This window comes from Morone saxatilis, unplaced genomic scaffold, assembly GCF_004916995.1.
Source record: "Morone saxatilis isolate NCDOM2014 unplaced genomic scaffold, NCSU_SB_2.0 Contig1, whole genome shotgun sequence".
Classification (NCBI taxonomy): domain Eukaryota; kingdom Metazoa; phylum Chordata; class Actinopteri; family Moronidae; genus Morone; species Morone saxatilis.
In genome coordinates, this window is record NW_023339651.1 from 3,264,977 (window position 1) to 3,281,504 (window position 16,528).

The 16,528-nt window shown below is 39.7% G+C and overlaps 1 protein-coding gene across 1 annotated transcript in view; it reads left to right on the forward strand.

The window, feature by feature from the left end:
- Positions 1-16,528, forward strand: part of myo1d (myosin 1D) — a 99,909-nt gene that overhangs the window by 40,120 nt on the left and 43,261 nt on the right. The window contains exons 12-16 of the mRNA XM_035668011.1: positions 2,336-2,406; positions 3,729-3,803; positions 4,342-4,474; positions 5,484-5,650; positions 9,205-9,412. Coding sequence (XP_035523904.1) covers positions 2,336-2,406; positions 3,729-3,803; positions 4,342-4,474; positions 5,484-5,650; positions 9,205-9,412 — 654 coding nt within the window. The remainder of the gene's footprint in view (positions 1-2,335; positions 2,407-3,728; positions 3,804-4,341; positions 4,475-5,483; positions 5,651-9,204; positions 9,413-16,528) is intronic.

Here is a 16,528-nt window from a genome sequence, read left to right on the forward strand (position 1 = left end):
TGCACTACATGGCCAAAAGTATGTGGACACCCACACATTTCACATGTGTGACATCTCATTCTAAAACCAAGATTTTGGAGCCTGGCTGCAGGGATTTGCCACAAGAGCATTTGTGAGGTCCCACACTGATGTTGGGTGATGAGGTATGGCTCACAGACTGCGTTCCGCTTCTTCGCAAAGGTGTTGGATGTGGTTGAGGTCAGGACTCTGTGCAGGCTGTTTTTCCACACAAAACTGGAAAACCATTTCTTTATGGGTCAGGCTTTGTGCCCAGGGAAAATGTCTAGTTAAAACAGCAAAGGGACAAAAGTTGGAAGCACACTGCTGTCAACTTTATTAATCCTCAGTTTTTTTCACAATCACAAATGTGACAATCAAACAAATGTGGAGAGGTGGTGGAGTAGCAATGCCCCCGGGAGCAGTTAGGGGTTCGGAGCCTTGCTCAAAGGCACATCGGTAGTGCACCAGTTCACACTCTCACTGTGGTCAAAGCTGGACTTAAACGCCAGGCCAAGTCACTATGGACTGAGCTACAGCCACCACTTTAGCCTAGCTTGGCATAAAGACCAGAAACAGAGAAAAACAGCCAGCTAACTAGACACATTGTATTGTTTTGTTTAATCAGCACACAGACAGAAATATGAAATTGATGAAAGGAAATTGGTTGTTTTACGGGAAGTTCCTGACAAACAACAGCTGTGCGCAGCATCACTGAGTCTTGTTTCTATGAGGATGCCAGGTTTAATACCATTCTCCGTGTACTGAGACCAAAACCTTTGCTCACTGACCTAATCTGGCAACCTGTGGCAAGACACTGCTCAGAAGTTAAAGAAGACACATGCTGTTAAATGAAGAAATTTAGAGGAGTTGGCTGGGTTTGGAAATTTGGACATAGCTTCCTCTTAAAATGTCCTTTAAAGCTGCACAGGAATGTCCACATGCTTTTTTTATTGTTTATTTATTGTGTATCTGTCTATATTTGTCTTCTGTGTCTGTATTTAGACATCAGTCCTTGTTATCAGTAGCTTTAATCTTGCTGCTCCCTGTACTCTTGGCCAATTCTATGCTAATTACCTCCCTCTCTTTGGGAGTGTTATGAGAGAGCGGGATACCTCTCTCCACTGCTGTCTCCCTAAAATCTCTGATGTCAGCGTAATACTTTTAGTGACAGGATACTGCTGTGCATTCCCATTCATGCTTCTTCTTGCTCTCCTGCTAACTGGCCTACATACAGGCATCGGTATCACACACTCTTTCCCACTTTCCTCTTTTTTTGTTTGTCTACTCCCGTCACGCTACTTTAACCTCTCTTCCTCAGTCCTTATTTCATGTCTCTGATGCCCCCATTCTAACATTTTATTTATCACGTCTTGCACATTTCTTTCTGTCTGTCTCTCTCGCTCTCCTCCCTGTCCTCTTTTCTGTAAGGCTTTATCCTCCCTGACAGTGTCAGTGTTTTCCGCATCACTGCATCTGCTATTGCAGTAGCTCTAGCAGTTTTGCAAAGCATTCGTAGTGTTCCTGTGTAGAGTAATAACAAAAGGACTGCTTAAGAATCCAGACAGGTTTGTTTGCAATCCAATTGAGCATACATTTCTAAGATGGACAATTTACCCAAACAGTCCTGATGTGGGAAAACCACACAACTGCAACTTCAGAGAGGTTAAAACAAACTTGCAAATGATATTGAAGCCAGATTTATAGCCAACATTTATTAGGGGACCTCTGTAACTGGGTAGCTGTGGTATTTGCCACATTCGATTGGAATCCGCTGCCTGCTGTTTATTTGACTATATCCTTAAAAATGTTTCATGCATAAAAATGTTCAAATGCCACGATGATGACTGCTTGCATAATTAATCATGGTTACAATGAAGAGAAATCTCACAGGTTTGAGAGCAGCACAAGTTCTCGCTGTTTACTATAGGATCCCTCTTATGTTAAGTCAAAGGCATTGGTTACTTTCATGGTTGGACATTATTTATTCAAAACAAAGAGCAGCCAGAAAACACAAGGCAAAGGCAGACATTTTTATATGTTTAGTCTGAAGAGGTGGAAAAAGTAAAGTTCAAAGTTATGTAATACATAAAAGACTGAGCGAGCGATAACAGAAGGGCTTGCACTTGACTTCCAATTTCCTCATTAGGACTTGAGACTTAATAATGTAATAATAATGGGATTTAGAATTCGAATATTTAAAGTGATAGCAAACTAAACGTTGGATGTAATACTTGCATTATAACGCTAGCATAACAACATAGTATACAGATAAATGTCGACTGAAAGTTGAATGAAAGCCTTTTTTGCTCACTCTCTGCTCTCTGTCTCTCTGCAGCTCTCGCCGACTGACAAGAGTTTGGAGTTTGACAGAGACTTTCGCATCAGGCACTATGCAGGAGATGTGGTGTAAGTATCTCAAAGTTTTATTTATTCAGGAAAGGCTTTTACCAGTGATTCATGCTCTTTTCCCACATTTGTACATTTTTACATATTCATGTCCCAGAGCTGCCTACTGAAACCACAGTCTTATACTTTTGGCCACTTCAAGAGCAGATGGGAGTTCCTAAATGAAACTTTATGGTTGTTTTGGGGACGTGGGAGCACTGCTCATTCACACTTTATGACTAGATTATGACCAAATATTCTCTTTCATAACCCTGGTTCCTTTGTCTGCTCGGCCGTCTGTGTTTGAATATTCAACACTGCTTGTTGATACTCTATCCCATATTTTAGGCAGTCACTGTATCAGAACTATAAATGTGCCTTTAAATTGTTTTTTTAAATTTGTATGTATGGAGTCTGAATTATATTATTTGTGTTCATGTATTGATGATAAACTGTATATGTTTTTTTTTTATCAGAGAGACAAAACTTTACTGAAACTTCAGCAACACAGCTAGAACTCATACATGTGGATGGAAAAGTAGCCATAACATTATGACCATGTTTGTGTGAATAAAATAAAATGACACACCACTTTCTGCTGTCAAACCTAAAACATTTCGGTGAACTGGACTGCAACTTTTAATTGTCAGCATTTTTAAATTAAAGTTTAAAAAAATGTCTTGCAGTGCCTGAATACAATTCAAAATGAAAGCCTAAAAAAACAACGTAAAAAAATGTCAGCCAACTATTAACAGCAACTTGACATTCAAAACTGAGACACTTAAAAAAACACACACACATACTTGCATGTACACTACAAAGTACATCTTTATTGCATGATGTCCCCCGAAAATGACAGCACCGCTTCTCAATCCCCAAAGTACTTGAACATCATTCAAATGTATAAATCACACACGCTAAGCCCCCAAAAAGTGCTCTTAGGGAGACGTGTGAGCCCATTTGTGAGGGCTGAGTGTCTGCCACCCAAGGGACGACTCAGGCAGGGAGCAGGGCCTGACTGGCAGACTTGATTGATCCCTGGGCCACTTAGACCAGGCACTTACACCATCTCACAGCATGATGTAGAACAAATCTGTTATTTATAGCAGGTTCCTCACTAACAGCACGCATTAACATGAGGCTATATTAAGATCACCTGAAACACTATTCACAATTAAAAAACTCACAATTAATGTGAGTTCTTTGTTTCAGGATGATTCAGAGTCAGATTTAGGTCACAGTAATCATGTAGTTATGATGTTACAGGATGGTTTGTGCGAGAAAAAGAAAAGTGTGTGTGGGTGTGCGCACACGTGCATTTACCTGCCTCTCTCTCTTCGCAGGTACTCAGTGGTGGGTTTTATTGATAAGAACAAAGACACACTGTTCCAGGATTTCAAGAGACTGCTGTACAACAGGTGACACACACACACACACCACTTCAATCACCTCCACACACTCTTCGCTGTATTCCTTGCAGCATTTTGATTACATGACACCCCTCTAGAAAAAAACAGCACAGGACAAGTACAACTAATCTCCTCTCAGCTCGCTCTTATCCTCCTCCTCCTCTCCAATCCTCTGGTGTTTTTCCTCTGCGAAATATAAATGTGAGGTCTAGTAATTCCTGACCTGTCTAATATGCATTTTATTATACTCTTTACACAAGTCAAAAGCAGGATTTTTGGATAGCAGTCAAAAATGTTGTAATATGGAGGCTTATGACGAATGAAAACCTTTTCCTTGTTGAAGTTGCACCTACATTAAAATGTAAATTGACATATAATAATGAAATAAATGATCTAGCTCTTGCTTATTATATTGTTTGGACTTGAAGACTTGCAACAAGTCTCTTATGAATGTTGGATGGCCAAACTGAATTGAGCTGTTTTTACTCATACTCACATACTCATGTATGTGTTGTAATATCTTTTCCTTTTACGTTTGTCTGTTCAGTTCTAACCCAGTACTGAAGGGGATGTGGCCTGAGGGCAAACTGAGCATCACGGAGGTCACCAAACGACCACTGACAGCTGCAACACTCTTCAAAAACTCCATGATCTCGTTGGTGGAGAACCTGGCCTGCAAGGTGAGTAGTCAGAACTGATAATGAACCAAGCAGCATTACATCCAAGGCTGTAGCGGAGGCTAAACACGGTTTACTCGCTGCCCAAATTCTGAAACTGCACAGCCCACTCTGAGAGTTTATGCACACTTCACATCACTTCACACCTTTTTGTGCCCTCAAACTAGGCTCCATGTACGTTTCTTGTGCAAATTCGAGGCTTGTTTTGTTATCTGCTGTATTGTATCCTGTTAACACAGAGTGATCAATCAACACGCTATGCAGGACTTACGTACCTAAGTTCAGAATAGGGACATACAACATCTGATCACATGCTAAATCAAATAATCTAGTCTTCATAAGTCATAAGTCAGAATTTGTTGCACAATTTGTACTGTCAAACTTTTAAAATGGATCCAACCCAGGGAAACTGAAATGAGTCAACTGAAAGCAACACATGACTTAACCAGTAGGCCTGCAACTAATGATTGTTTTCTTGATTCATCAATTAATTTCTCAGAACCCAAAGTGACATGTTCAGGTTGCTTAATTTGTTCAACCAACAGCCCAAAATAATCAGTATGTGGTCGGTAGAAAAGCAGTTGAGAAGCTGAAAAAACAAAACAACATGTTTTGGAGCTAAAATGTTTTTTAAATAATTAGGTTGATTATCAAAATAGTTTCTTATTTTTTTCTGTAGTTTGACTAGTCTATTAATTTCCTGATCATTCCAGCAATATTCAACAGTTTTAAAAAGTTTTCTCCATTTTTCTTCAACAAAAACTTATACCATTAGAAAAACTGGAAAGATACCTTTAATCACATAAACATTTGACACATAGTCACATCAGATTTTTTCTTTTTTTAGATAATATTCTCCCCCATGTTACCAACCAGTAACTCCGTATACAAGATGTGCTCCCTCAGGTGTCACTCTGAATAATAATAACAATTTACTATTGGTCCATCTTACAAGTTAAATACAGATTAAACAGATGTTCAGCAGTTGTTAACACATTGTTACCTTCTGTAGGAACCCTACTACGTTCGCTGCATCAAGCCCAACGATGTCAAGTCCCCTCTACTCTTCGAGCAGGAGCGCTGTCGCCATCAGGTGGAATACCTCGGGCTGCTGGAGAACGTCAGAGTGCGACGTGCCGGCTTCGCCTACAGACAGACATACCCTCGCTTCCTACAGAGGTACACACAACCTAAAAATCATTCTAAACACCTTGTCTTCAACCTTGTTTCAGCGAGTTATATGTTGAATTTCCCCCTACATGTTTTTATTTATTACATGCTGGGCTGCAACTAATCACACCAGTGAAATACTCTGTCCATACTGTCATACACAACAGAGAGAAGCATCAAATCATTTTATTTCAGAAGTTTTAATCAGAGAATGTCTGGCATTTTTCTTGAAAATTCACATAACCCATTCATCATTGTGGCTCCACATTACATTAAAAATTAAATTTCAAGCACATATTGTTAGGCACAAAGGACAAGGATCCAGGGGGCAAACAGACATGGTCACAGACAACTAGAGTGCACACATCCATGTGACTGATTATAGAAACTACCAATAGTACATCAAAATATAGTTGAACAGTGTACACATAGGAAATCCTTGAAAACTATAATACAATAATAACAAATATATAGAAAATCTCAAACACAAGTCAAAGTGAAATGTGTAAAACAGATAGCACAAATAGCTCAAATGAAAGTTCTTCAGTTAGTCATGTTGTTAGTGGTCAATCCTGCAGCAGATTCATTTGTTTTATTGGATTAAGCCTGTAATCTACTGAAAATGGCCCATATTATAGGCATCTTTAATAAATAAAGTATTTGTCAAATCATATTAGGGTTGTGGTTTGAAGGTTTGCTCGTGAGGCTGAGTAGAAGTGATTAAAACCTCCTCCCTCACCTCACACGCTCCACATTTACATAAGTGTTCTGGACAAACATGGTGAACCCCAGAAGCTCCACATTGGGCAGCCATGAAAGATATTACATGACAACTCCTGTGACTGTGGGGTGTGAATATGTGTTGTGTAAACCTAATCAGCTCGCAGCTAATCTAATCTTGCAGCCAATCAGTTGCATCTCCAGCAGCCATTACAAAAACCCCTTAATCATCATCAGCTTGTGATTTTTAACAGTACCACTAATTTTGTCAGTTTCCTACAAGCATAATATTTTTGTCCTTCCGACATTGTTCAAAAGACGACTGGATTATAATTACTAGAGAGAAACATTTCAGTTTGCTGAGTAAAATACCCTGTTTTAATTTGGTAAAGTAGTAAACAACTACGAGTCAATGAACTGCGTTAATAACTCATGTTTTATTCATAACCTGTAGAAGCTAAAACACCTGATATTACAATTCTGTTTACATCCCAATTAGCATGAAGTTGCTTGCAAACAAAGTACTGATAATGGATTTCTGAGGCTGATAGAAATTTAATTTAAGAGTCATAAAAATCTGATTTTTCTGGCAAATATGAATAACCTTTAACATAAACGTCCTTAAATTTAACTACAAAATGTACAGGATTTGTTATGACATTTTATGTCAACAAAAATAGAAGTTAATTCATTTCAGTGAAGTTTTACACATTAGTTTATACTGGAGTTGAGATTAGAAGATTTAACTCAAAGTTATGAAAGTTAAAGGCAAGTTTATTAATATAGTTTATTAACGTAATAGTTTATTTCATAAAGGCAATTCAATGTGCTTTTACATAAAACCCTCTTACTTGTAACAGAGTACATTTACAGGGCAGCATTGCTACTTTTACTTGAATAAGGAATAAAATACTTCTTCCACCACTGATCTTCTGGGAGTTTGTTTCAGCACTGTGGTGTGTAGTAAGGAAATGCTGCATGTGTTTTTTTGCTTGTCTGGTTTGTACTCTATACTATTAACTACTGAGCAAATTACATCATTATATAAAGGACCAGTATATTCATATAGACTGCATATACAAAAACTATAATGATATTACTTATTGGCCAACACACAGAAAAAAATATATCTGTGAAGACGCTAAAATAGGCTGATGGTATCAGTTGAACCAATTTGTCGATAATTGATTGGTTGATCTAAAGAAAGTACACAGTTTTGAGAATGGATAATTCTTGTCATTGTTTAATTAAGCAGTAATCACAAATATTCTCTGGTTATACCTCATGTGTTGAAGATGCTGTTCATCTGTGTTTTATATATTTTTAAATTGAATGTCTTTGGGTTTTGGACTTACGGTTGCACAAAAGAAGATGTCAGAAGATATATTACACCATTTTGTGATATTTCATACAGTAGACTAAACAATTAATCACCAGCAACCCTAAATATCTACAATCTTGAGCTTTCATAAGAATGTTCAGTCTTGGCTCGTAACAAAAAGAGACCTGGGTTATAGATCTGGGTTAGACTTCAGAGATGAGCAATGGACAAATGTCCTCTGCAGGTGATATTCCACGAGTGGGAGTGAAGAACCAGAAGGTTTCACTCACATGTTGCACTTGCACTCATGCTACAGCAGGTCAGTTGCTTAATAGATGAGAGCTTAACCCTGACAGGCTGGTCTTGACTTGTTTTTTAATGATACTTTTGGCTACAAGCTGGCGGCACTAAGTCACCATAACACAACACATTATGCTAACCAACACTCCTAATAGTACACACACACTTGTTGTAGCCTTGCCCTCGTTCCCCAGCTGTCACATTTCCCCACTGCCCTCGTAGAACCCGTCGTGGAGGACGGAGGATTAGGTAATGAGTCTTTTGCATAACATGCTATCGAGTCATCCAACTCTGTCACTCCAATCCCCCTCGCTGATGTATTTGGACTTGGTATTACATCACAGCCTTGCCTGCCAGTGGGTCGGCTGTGAAGTGACACAGGGACGCAGTCTGTTGGATCTTGGAAGACAGAGAGTATCACTGCTGTCTTGGAATAGCCTCATAATCTTAATTTTATTCATCAGTTTTGACATGAACTTCGGGTTATTCTGTGCTTTTCGATGTGCAAAAAGGTTGAAAAAAACATTAAGAAAATATAGAAAATGTTGTAAATTCATAGTGATTTCATGCTCACCTTTTTTGAAAAAACATGATTAATATTCACTTGCTGTGGTGGCCTGTCACTGTCCTTTTTAAAGCTGTCCTTCTTCCTCCTCAGGAGTGATTTTCCGTGTCAAAACAACCCACACAAATTCAAAGAGCCTTGCTTTTGTTGGAACTTACACAGGAAGGAATTATATTGACTGACAGCAGCACAAGCTGTTTCTCAGCTCTGCTGACCATCCTTCAAGCCGTACATAAAGTTTCTTTAGAATACAAAAAAAATAATACAATGCCTTTAAAGCTTGCTGTGGAGTATTTCAGTGGATTTATAGCACCGAAAAGACCTTTTACCCCCCCGCGTCGGGCAGCAGGTGCACTGTACGATAATTAATCCCCTTTTCATGTACTAAATGATATGATTTTCATCGCACCCTGCCAGGAGCAAAGCCCCATGCTTGCTTAGTAATTAAGATCTATACGGCACTATACAGTATTTCCAGATATATCATGATCTGAGGATATGGAGTAATACTTTAAGTAACTACCTAAAAGGTATAAAGAGTATCACTATATTGATGTATAATTTCAGTGAATACATTCTTGAACCGATTAATTTAATACATTAAGTCTCTGTTGGCTGCACATTAATGCATTTTCTGATACTTTTTCCCTCCTCCAGATACAAGATGATCTCAGAGTTTACGTGGCCAAACCATGACTTGCCATCAGACAAAGATGCAGTGAAGAGGCTCCTGCAGGGGTGTGGATTTGACCACGACGTGGCCTACGGCAAAACCAAGGTCTTCATCCGCACACCACGCACCCTCTTCAGCCTGGAGGAGCAGCGAGCCGAGATGGTCCAGAGAATTGTGCTCTTCCTCCAGAAGGTGAGACTACCTCATGGCAGCTTATGAAACTGTAAATTTCTGCTGCATTATTGCTTTGTAGCCATTGAAAATTCATAATTTGTGCAATTCTTACTGCCAAAAGTAAGAGAGAAAGCTATTGAGAAGCCCCCTATAGTCACTGATTCATTACATTTCTTCATTTTTTTTAATAATTTTTTTAATCTTGATTTTGCCTTGAATTTAAACCAGTGAACCGAATGAGCACTATCCTTTTCAGTATTTGTTGATAATGAAAGAGCTCCTATTTTCCAACGTCTGTCATTGTGAATACCTCTGATTGCCAGCCATCAACAACTATTATCTGATGAGAGCCTTCAAACAAGACCATGAGGACGGTTTCAAGACCCGTGTCATGTTCTCATTGAAATTCACCAGCCCTTGTTCTGCATATGAATAACCTTGGAGACTGGAAAAACTCTAGTCAAATTTTTATACAAGCACAGTGGTATTATTGGAGCTAATTTAATCTTTTATTATTAGTCTCTTATATCTCTCAGGGTGAATGTCTCCTCTCTCTTTCTCTGTCTGAGTTTTCACCCACACAGCTCTTGTAAAGTTGTTAGATGTGATGAGTAGATCTCAGATTTTTCATCGGAAATGTTTCAGGGAGTTTTGAGCAGTAATGATTATAAAATCATTTTGGTTTGCAGGTCATGAATTAACCTCTCTGACTTGTCAATGGACTGTAAATATGATGGGAATAGATCACTGGTTCATGTTTTCATACATTAAAAGTATCTGGTGGTGTGGATAAAGAGGATGTACAGCATGTTTGTGTTGATGCTGTATTATTTTAGCATATTTGAGGTCAAAATATCATGAAATCAATACTTATGTTTGGCTGAAAGTTGACCTACAATATGTGCTTTCAACCTTTGTAGAAAACAAGAGCTAAATGTTACCAAAAACTGTGAAGTATTTATATACCATTTCATGCAGCTCTTCTCTCCGGGGCTTGAATTGATTAATTGGAAGATTGGAATGACATTTCTTGTTAAGCCGTCTGTACACCTTTTTGCTTTAATGCAGCAAAACGACAAGATTCTGTTTATATATATATGGTTCACTTCAGGGACGTGACCTGTTTACACTGGAATCTGATATGGGCCACGTTTAAAAGGTTATGTGAACAGCCATAAATAAAGCTACAGATTCCTCAAGTCATGTTGGAGGGATTAACAGCATTCTTCCAAAAGATTTTCCCTCATTTGGAAATTTTCATGATGGTGATGGAGAGCACCAACACTTCATTCCAAAGTGTCCGGCTGGTGTCCAACTGGGTTGAGATCTGGTGACATGTATGGAATCTATCTGCATTTATTAGGTTGCTCACTCGTGTATTCAGGTGTTTGTGTTCATTTGCTCAATTCATACAAAGAGTAATAGTATTTTAGACACATTTAATCATCGGAGTAAATCCTGTGTTTGTTAGGGTGTGGCCACAGGCTGGTCCTATATGAATCATTTGATCATATTGGCAGTTTTGTTTGATACTGATAATTACTCTGTGAACAGTACATCAGTACTTTTCCTTCCACTGGACTTGTTTTAGAAGATCTGCTCTGAATATTGATCACTGTCGTGTCTCAGTTGGTAAACCCGTCATGCGTCAGTGATTTGATGACACCTTCAGGCAAGAGTGCCAGTATGTTTGCTGTGATTATGCGCTGACATGTGTCAGATCAGCGAGCAGAGCAAAACTTTGTCCCTTTGATAGATGGAGAGATTGGTTTCGCTGCTCTGTCTGGCTGTCAAATCAAGCATGCACGATGCAAATCTGCAAATCAAAATGCCATCTCTGACAGGCAGGTAGTTCAAGAACACTGTGTTGGTGTATGAGAGTAGAAACACGCTCTGCATACATCATCTGGGCACTTGAAGCACAGTATCCTCCACCTGGGAGACATGTGATTGACACTCATCCATTTTCCCCAACCTGTCAGTACATTAGCATCATGTGAGCAGATTCCTCCACACTATGTTGCTTTCATGTCTACCTTTCTCGAGGAGTATCTCCAAGCTCAAAGACATGAAAGGGTTGTCCAGCCAAATGAACTTCTGTAGTGCATTGATTGGTTGACCTTTGTATCGATCTGTATGACCCTTTGCAGGCTCTTCCCACAGACATACCAGACGGGTGTTCCTTCCACCACTCCCTCAGGAGAATCCTATCTTGTATCTCCCAGGATAAGCAGGCTTTGATAATGAAGGGAAAGCCCAGAGGAATCACAGCTTTTCCACCAAAACAAACATCACAGCACCGCAGAGGTGTCGGAGCAGGCGTATTTAATCTTGCTCTGTGTCAATGTTAAGGCCACGCATGCAGAATGTGCTTCTCACAGGCAGGCTCACTCATGCTATATGCACTCAGTGACACACAAAATCAAATAGTGGTGTGACAGCAGCATTGACTCCTGTATCTAGTGTCATGCTGTTACTCAAACAAACATCCCAGCCTGAGTCTGATCTGCTGTGCCAAGCAATCCCCTTATCAGCACCTGGCACACCACACTGCCTTATGCCAGTAAGGACCACAGTGCCAGGACTGTCAGCCTATGACTGAGGCTCAGACACACTTCTTGTCCCTCTTTGCCTCATGGATTTATTATAAAACCACTTAGCTTGCCCCATCATCAAACAGCTAAAAATCTGTGGATGTGCACACTTCCTGAAGTCAGGTTGAGTGGCCCCCTTGTAGTGCCACTGCTTGTCCAGATTTGGAGAATATTGTGTTTTTCTGAAGCTGCACTCTCCTTTTAGCCCTTTAAATGACCATAACCTCTCCTCCTTTGGGGAGGGGGAGTAGCTGGAGGTAAGGGTTGGGGGCAGGAGGAGGGGAGGAGGCTCCTTCACAGCTCAGTTTAATCCTGCTGGTCTCTCCAGCCCTCCGTCCTTTCTTCATGTGCTCTTACTCACCTCATCTTTCCCCTCTTGTGGTGCTTCACCCTGTCAATCCGCCAAACCTGAAATTTATTGCTATCAGGCCTGGGTGCATTACCAGTGATTGCATCCTCCTGTGTGCGATCCTCCATCGACAACACTGACATCTCTACCTTATACAGAGCAATCTAATCATCACCACTTTGGGGAATGGCAACCAGAACAATAGCTAAAAAAGGCACGCAATCCAACACAAATACAGATGTTATAAATTATACATAGGCCACCCCCACCTTCCCTGTGTGTTAAAATGAATATTTCATAAATTCAGGCTCAGCCATCCACATCACATTAACTGTCTGTGCTTGTCAGCGGAGAAACGATGACGAGAAGAGACTCCCCCCTCGTGTATTCTGAACCGCCGCCTTAATTGCTTTCCAAAGCTTTACATAGTCTCTGTGTAGCAGTAGGTTTATCAGACGTGGCGAGTGTTATGTCTTGGGTAGCCATGGGGAGGGGGTTTATCTGAGCAGGAGCTAAATGAAAACTTCTAAAAAGGGCAAGGAGTCCTGTTTTTATTAATTTGTATTGTTTATTGGTGGATAACTCACGTCTTGAGGCAATAAATTGTAAAGTAATAAATAAATAAAAAACATGTTTTTGGAGAATCTTACTGATGTGAAAAGGGAGTAATCTGTGGATAGCTCTGTGCAGCCCTCTTGAGAATAACAGGCTACTTAGTGCAAGGCTAGCACTGCCTCTTCCCTGCTTAACTGTCCAGAACTGATCTGTCTCCTGCTAGACCTCAGCAGAAACATGATCTCTAATCCTCTGATCCCCTCGAAACCTGCAAAGTGTTTTAGATATCATCCAAGGCTATCACCTCCACAAAAACTTAAATGGTTGAGAACACAGCGGATCAAAGGAGAGTGGTTTAACTTTTTTGTTACAATCATACAGTTGGATTTTGAAGAGAGGAAATGTCCTTTGTCTGTTCTCAGGAAGGTAGTGATGTGGAAAGTCACTACATTTTCTTCTAGTCCTAACTTTCCTTTGTTATATTGTGTTAACATTCATGACCTAAGTGCTTTTCTCTTATAATATAAGACACGTGACTGTTCTTGCAAATGAAGCTTAATTTGCTTAATTTGTTTGTATTAAGTGCGGATTATACTGACCGTTCAGCTGTCCTTGTAATGTAATCAATTTTCAAAGAAAAGCATAATTTCAGAACATTTGTATGAAGGCTACAGAATCAATTGAATTTGTGCTTTCTTTCAATGCTATAAGCCTAAAAATATCCCCCGGTTCATGACACCTTTTGGCAAGTATAAAAACTGTAACCATGGGCCTCTCTCCATGGCAACTGACATGCGGTTTGCTACTAAAGTTTACTGATTTATTTTTTAGATTTTAGCCTCCAAATCCTCACAAAACCCTTTTATTTTCAGTTTTCATTCTGAGTAACAGTTGCAACACAGGCGCCCTGGTGCTCTAAGGGTTTAGGATGCTGAGCCCCATCGCCATAGTCCTTGTCACTCACGGTTTACTGTCTAATAAAGGATAAACAATTACCAAAATACTTTATATTAATGATATTACTAATATTTTGGGACATTTTCATACCAGAGGAAAATAAATTGATTTGATAAAATAACTAAAATGAAACCTCACCTACATTATTTACTGTAAATTACTGGATGCTTATAGAAAGCCACACAAAGTAATGAAGAAATGATAAAGAAAAACGTTGATTGACCATTATTATTTTCATGATCGATTAATCTGCTCATTATTTTCTTAATTAATTGTTTGGAGAAAATAATAAAAAACTACCAATCACAAATTTCCAATGCTTGTTTTGTCAAGAGTCAAACTTATTATTTACTTTACCACCATAGAAGATGAAGAAATCCAGCAAATATTTACATTTTAGGAGCTGGAACCTGTGAAGTCTTTGCATTTTTGCTTTAAAGAAATTACTGAAAACTAATAATAACAATATGAGTTTTGGACCACTAGTAAAGCAATGGAGGAATAAACATAATTGACTTTATCATCTGTTTCAGCTCTTAGCTCAGCAGTTTCAGCTCTAGCCAGCTCTTACTATAGATATTTAAGATTCTCAGTCATTAAGAAAAGGGGGACACCCATTGAAGCCCATTGTGTATATATTGTATTTCAAGCACTAATGATTAACCACAAACCGTCTCTGCTGTGATATAGATAACGTGTGTACAATGCGATGCTGTAAAGCCTAGCTTTCTTTTACATACTGGCATACTGGTTTTAGTGGATGCATAGTATACTGTATTCTTGCTTTGTCACTTCAGTAAGCTGATTTTATTGCTTGTCCTTCAAACTCTTGAATGACGTGTATTACTTTAAGCATATACTGCTGACCATTGGCAATATTCTTCCAATCTATTTAGTCCAGTCCCATCTAATTGATGGATGGGGCACCCAAGGCCATTCAATTTAATCTTCAATACTGTCCCTTCTAATCAGACCATATTGTTCAAGATCAGTTTGAACACTTTCACATCATTGCTCTGTACATTAGCCCGGAGCTAAAAATGTAAAATAACCAAATGCTGGGAGTCACGCTTGAAGGAATGGGAATCAGTGTCAGTATAGTGGTCTTAGTGTTGGTGGGTGTGTGCTGCTCACCCGAGCACTTTATTGATTTATGATAATGACTGTTGGCCTATGCCTTGGCCTGATGGCTCCCTGTGACAGCCTGTGGTCCGAGCACGTTGCAGCCTCACTAAATTGTGTCACACACTCCTGATTCCGCCCCCCTCCGCCCAACGTGTGCATCGAGCATGTCACTGGAAAACCAGCTCAATATCCCCAGAGGATGTGGAAACTCAAGCGTTCAGCAGTGGGTTGCAGTCAAGTGTGTCAATGGTGCAGACTGGCCTATCAGTCTTTCCATGTCGGAATTCAGACATGTTTTTTCCCCAACAAGGTGGAGGGTTGTTTGTGTGTTTTTATATTGAGCTTTTTAAATTGCCAACACTGCAGTTCAGTTAATGGCCTTTTAGTAGAGTCCCAATACTTGATTAAAGACATTCAGTGGCCAGTAATGGGTCCAGTCTGTGTCCTGCTCATGTTCAACATCTCAACCGAAACCTTCCAGCTCTCACCAGTTGCCCTGGCACATGTGATTTGTGAATGCTTTTACCCAGCGTGCATTTCAAACCCAAATAAAACCCCAGCAATCTGTCCCGCTTTGTTGAGACGAAAGATCCCCAATCTGGCTTTGATGAGCTCGTAAATCCAGGGCCCGGGAACGTGGTGAGGGCAGGCTCCATGATGGCAGAGTCTCTAAAAGGATGATCAGATGGCTTTATTGGCCAGGAGAGTAAGGGGGCAGACCGTCAGGGGCCTTGTTATTGGCCTGATTTATCCACATTCCCCCGAGTGTCATCTTCATCAGCTCACCAGCGTCATCACAGCCAGTCTGCTTCGATGTTGGAGAAGCAGAAAATGTGTTTATGGTGTTTCGTGCCTGCGAGGGGCCGGCTGGATGGCCCCGTCGTAATTCTAACCTCTCGCCACTTTCCACCTGTCACACACCTTAATGAGGCTCCGAAGACAGTGGAGACATTTTATGTCTGCCGTTATTTGATTCATTGTTCCTTTATGGTCTTTTTTCCTCCTGCTTTGCTTCTCACCTCCAGCCACAGTCGTTTACAATTTAATTAGTGATTTGTAGCTTAGATAAACACAGTTGTTGATCTGGCATAGGCCCGTGCACCATGTGGATATTATGCAGGCAACATCTTAACTGAGCTCTCACTGAAAATCCAATGCCACTTTTTTCTTTGTTACTCAGTATATTATGTGAGCACATATGGGCTGGGACACTGTGTCTGTATGGGGGAGGGGGAGTCACAGGAGTGTTTTATATGCTGACTAATTTCATTTAGATTGAACTAAATTTAGTAAATTCTAGAGTTTCACTGGTTTGCATATAATTAGATGAATATTTAATACTGTATGTATGACAGATTTTCACTGATAAGATCTTTGTACAATTCCCACACTCATCACTGAGTTTATTAGAGCTACAACATTTTGCTCATGGACAAAATTCACAACATGAAACAACATCTTTACAGCCAAATATCACTGGATACAACTACCAATCAATAATTGATTAAAAAAGATATATATATATATTTTTAAAAGGGAAATGTGTCTACTAAT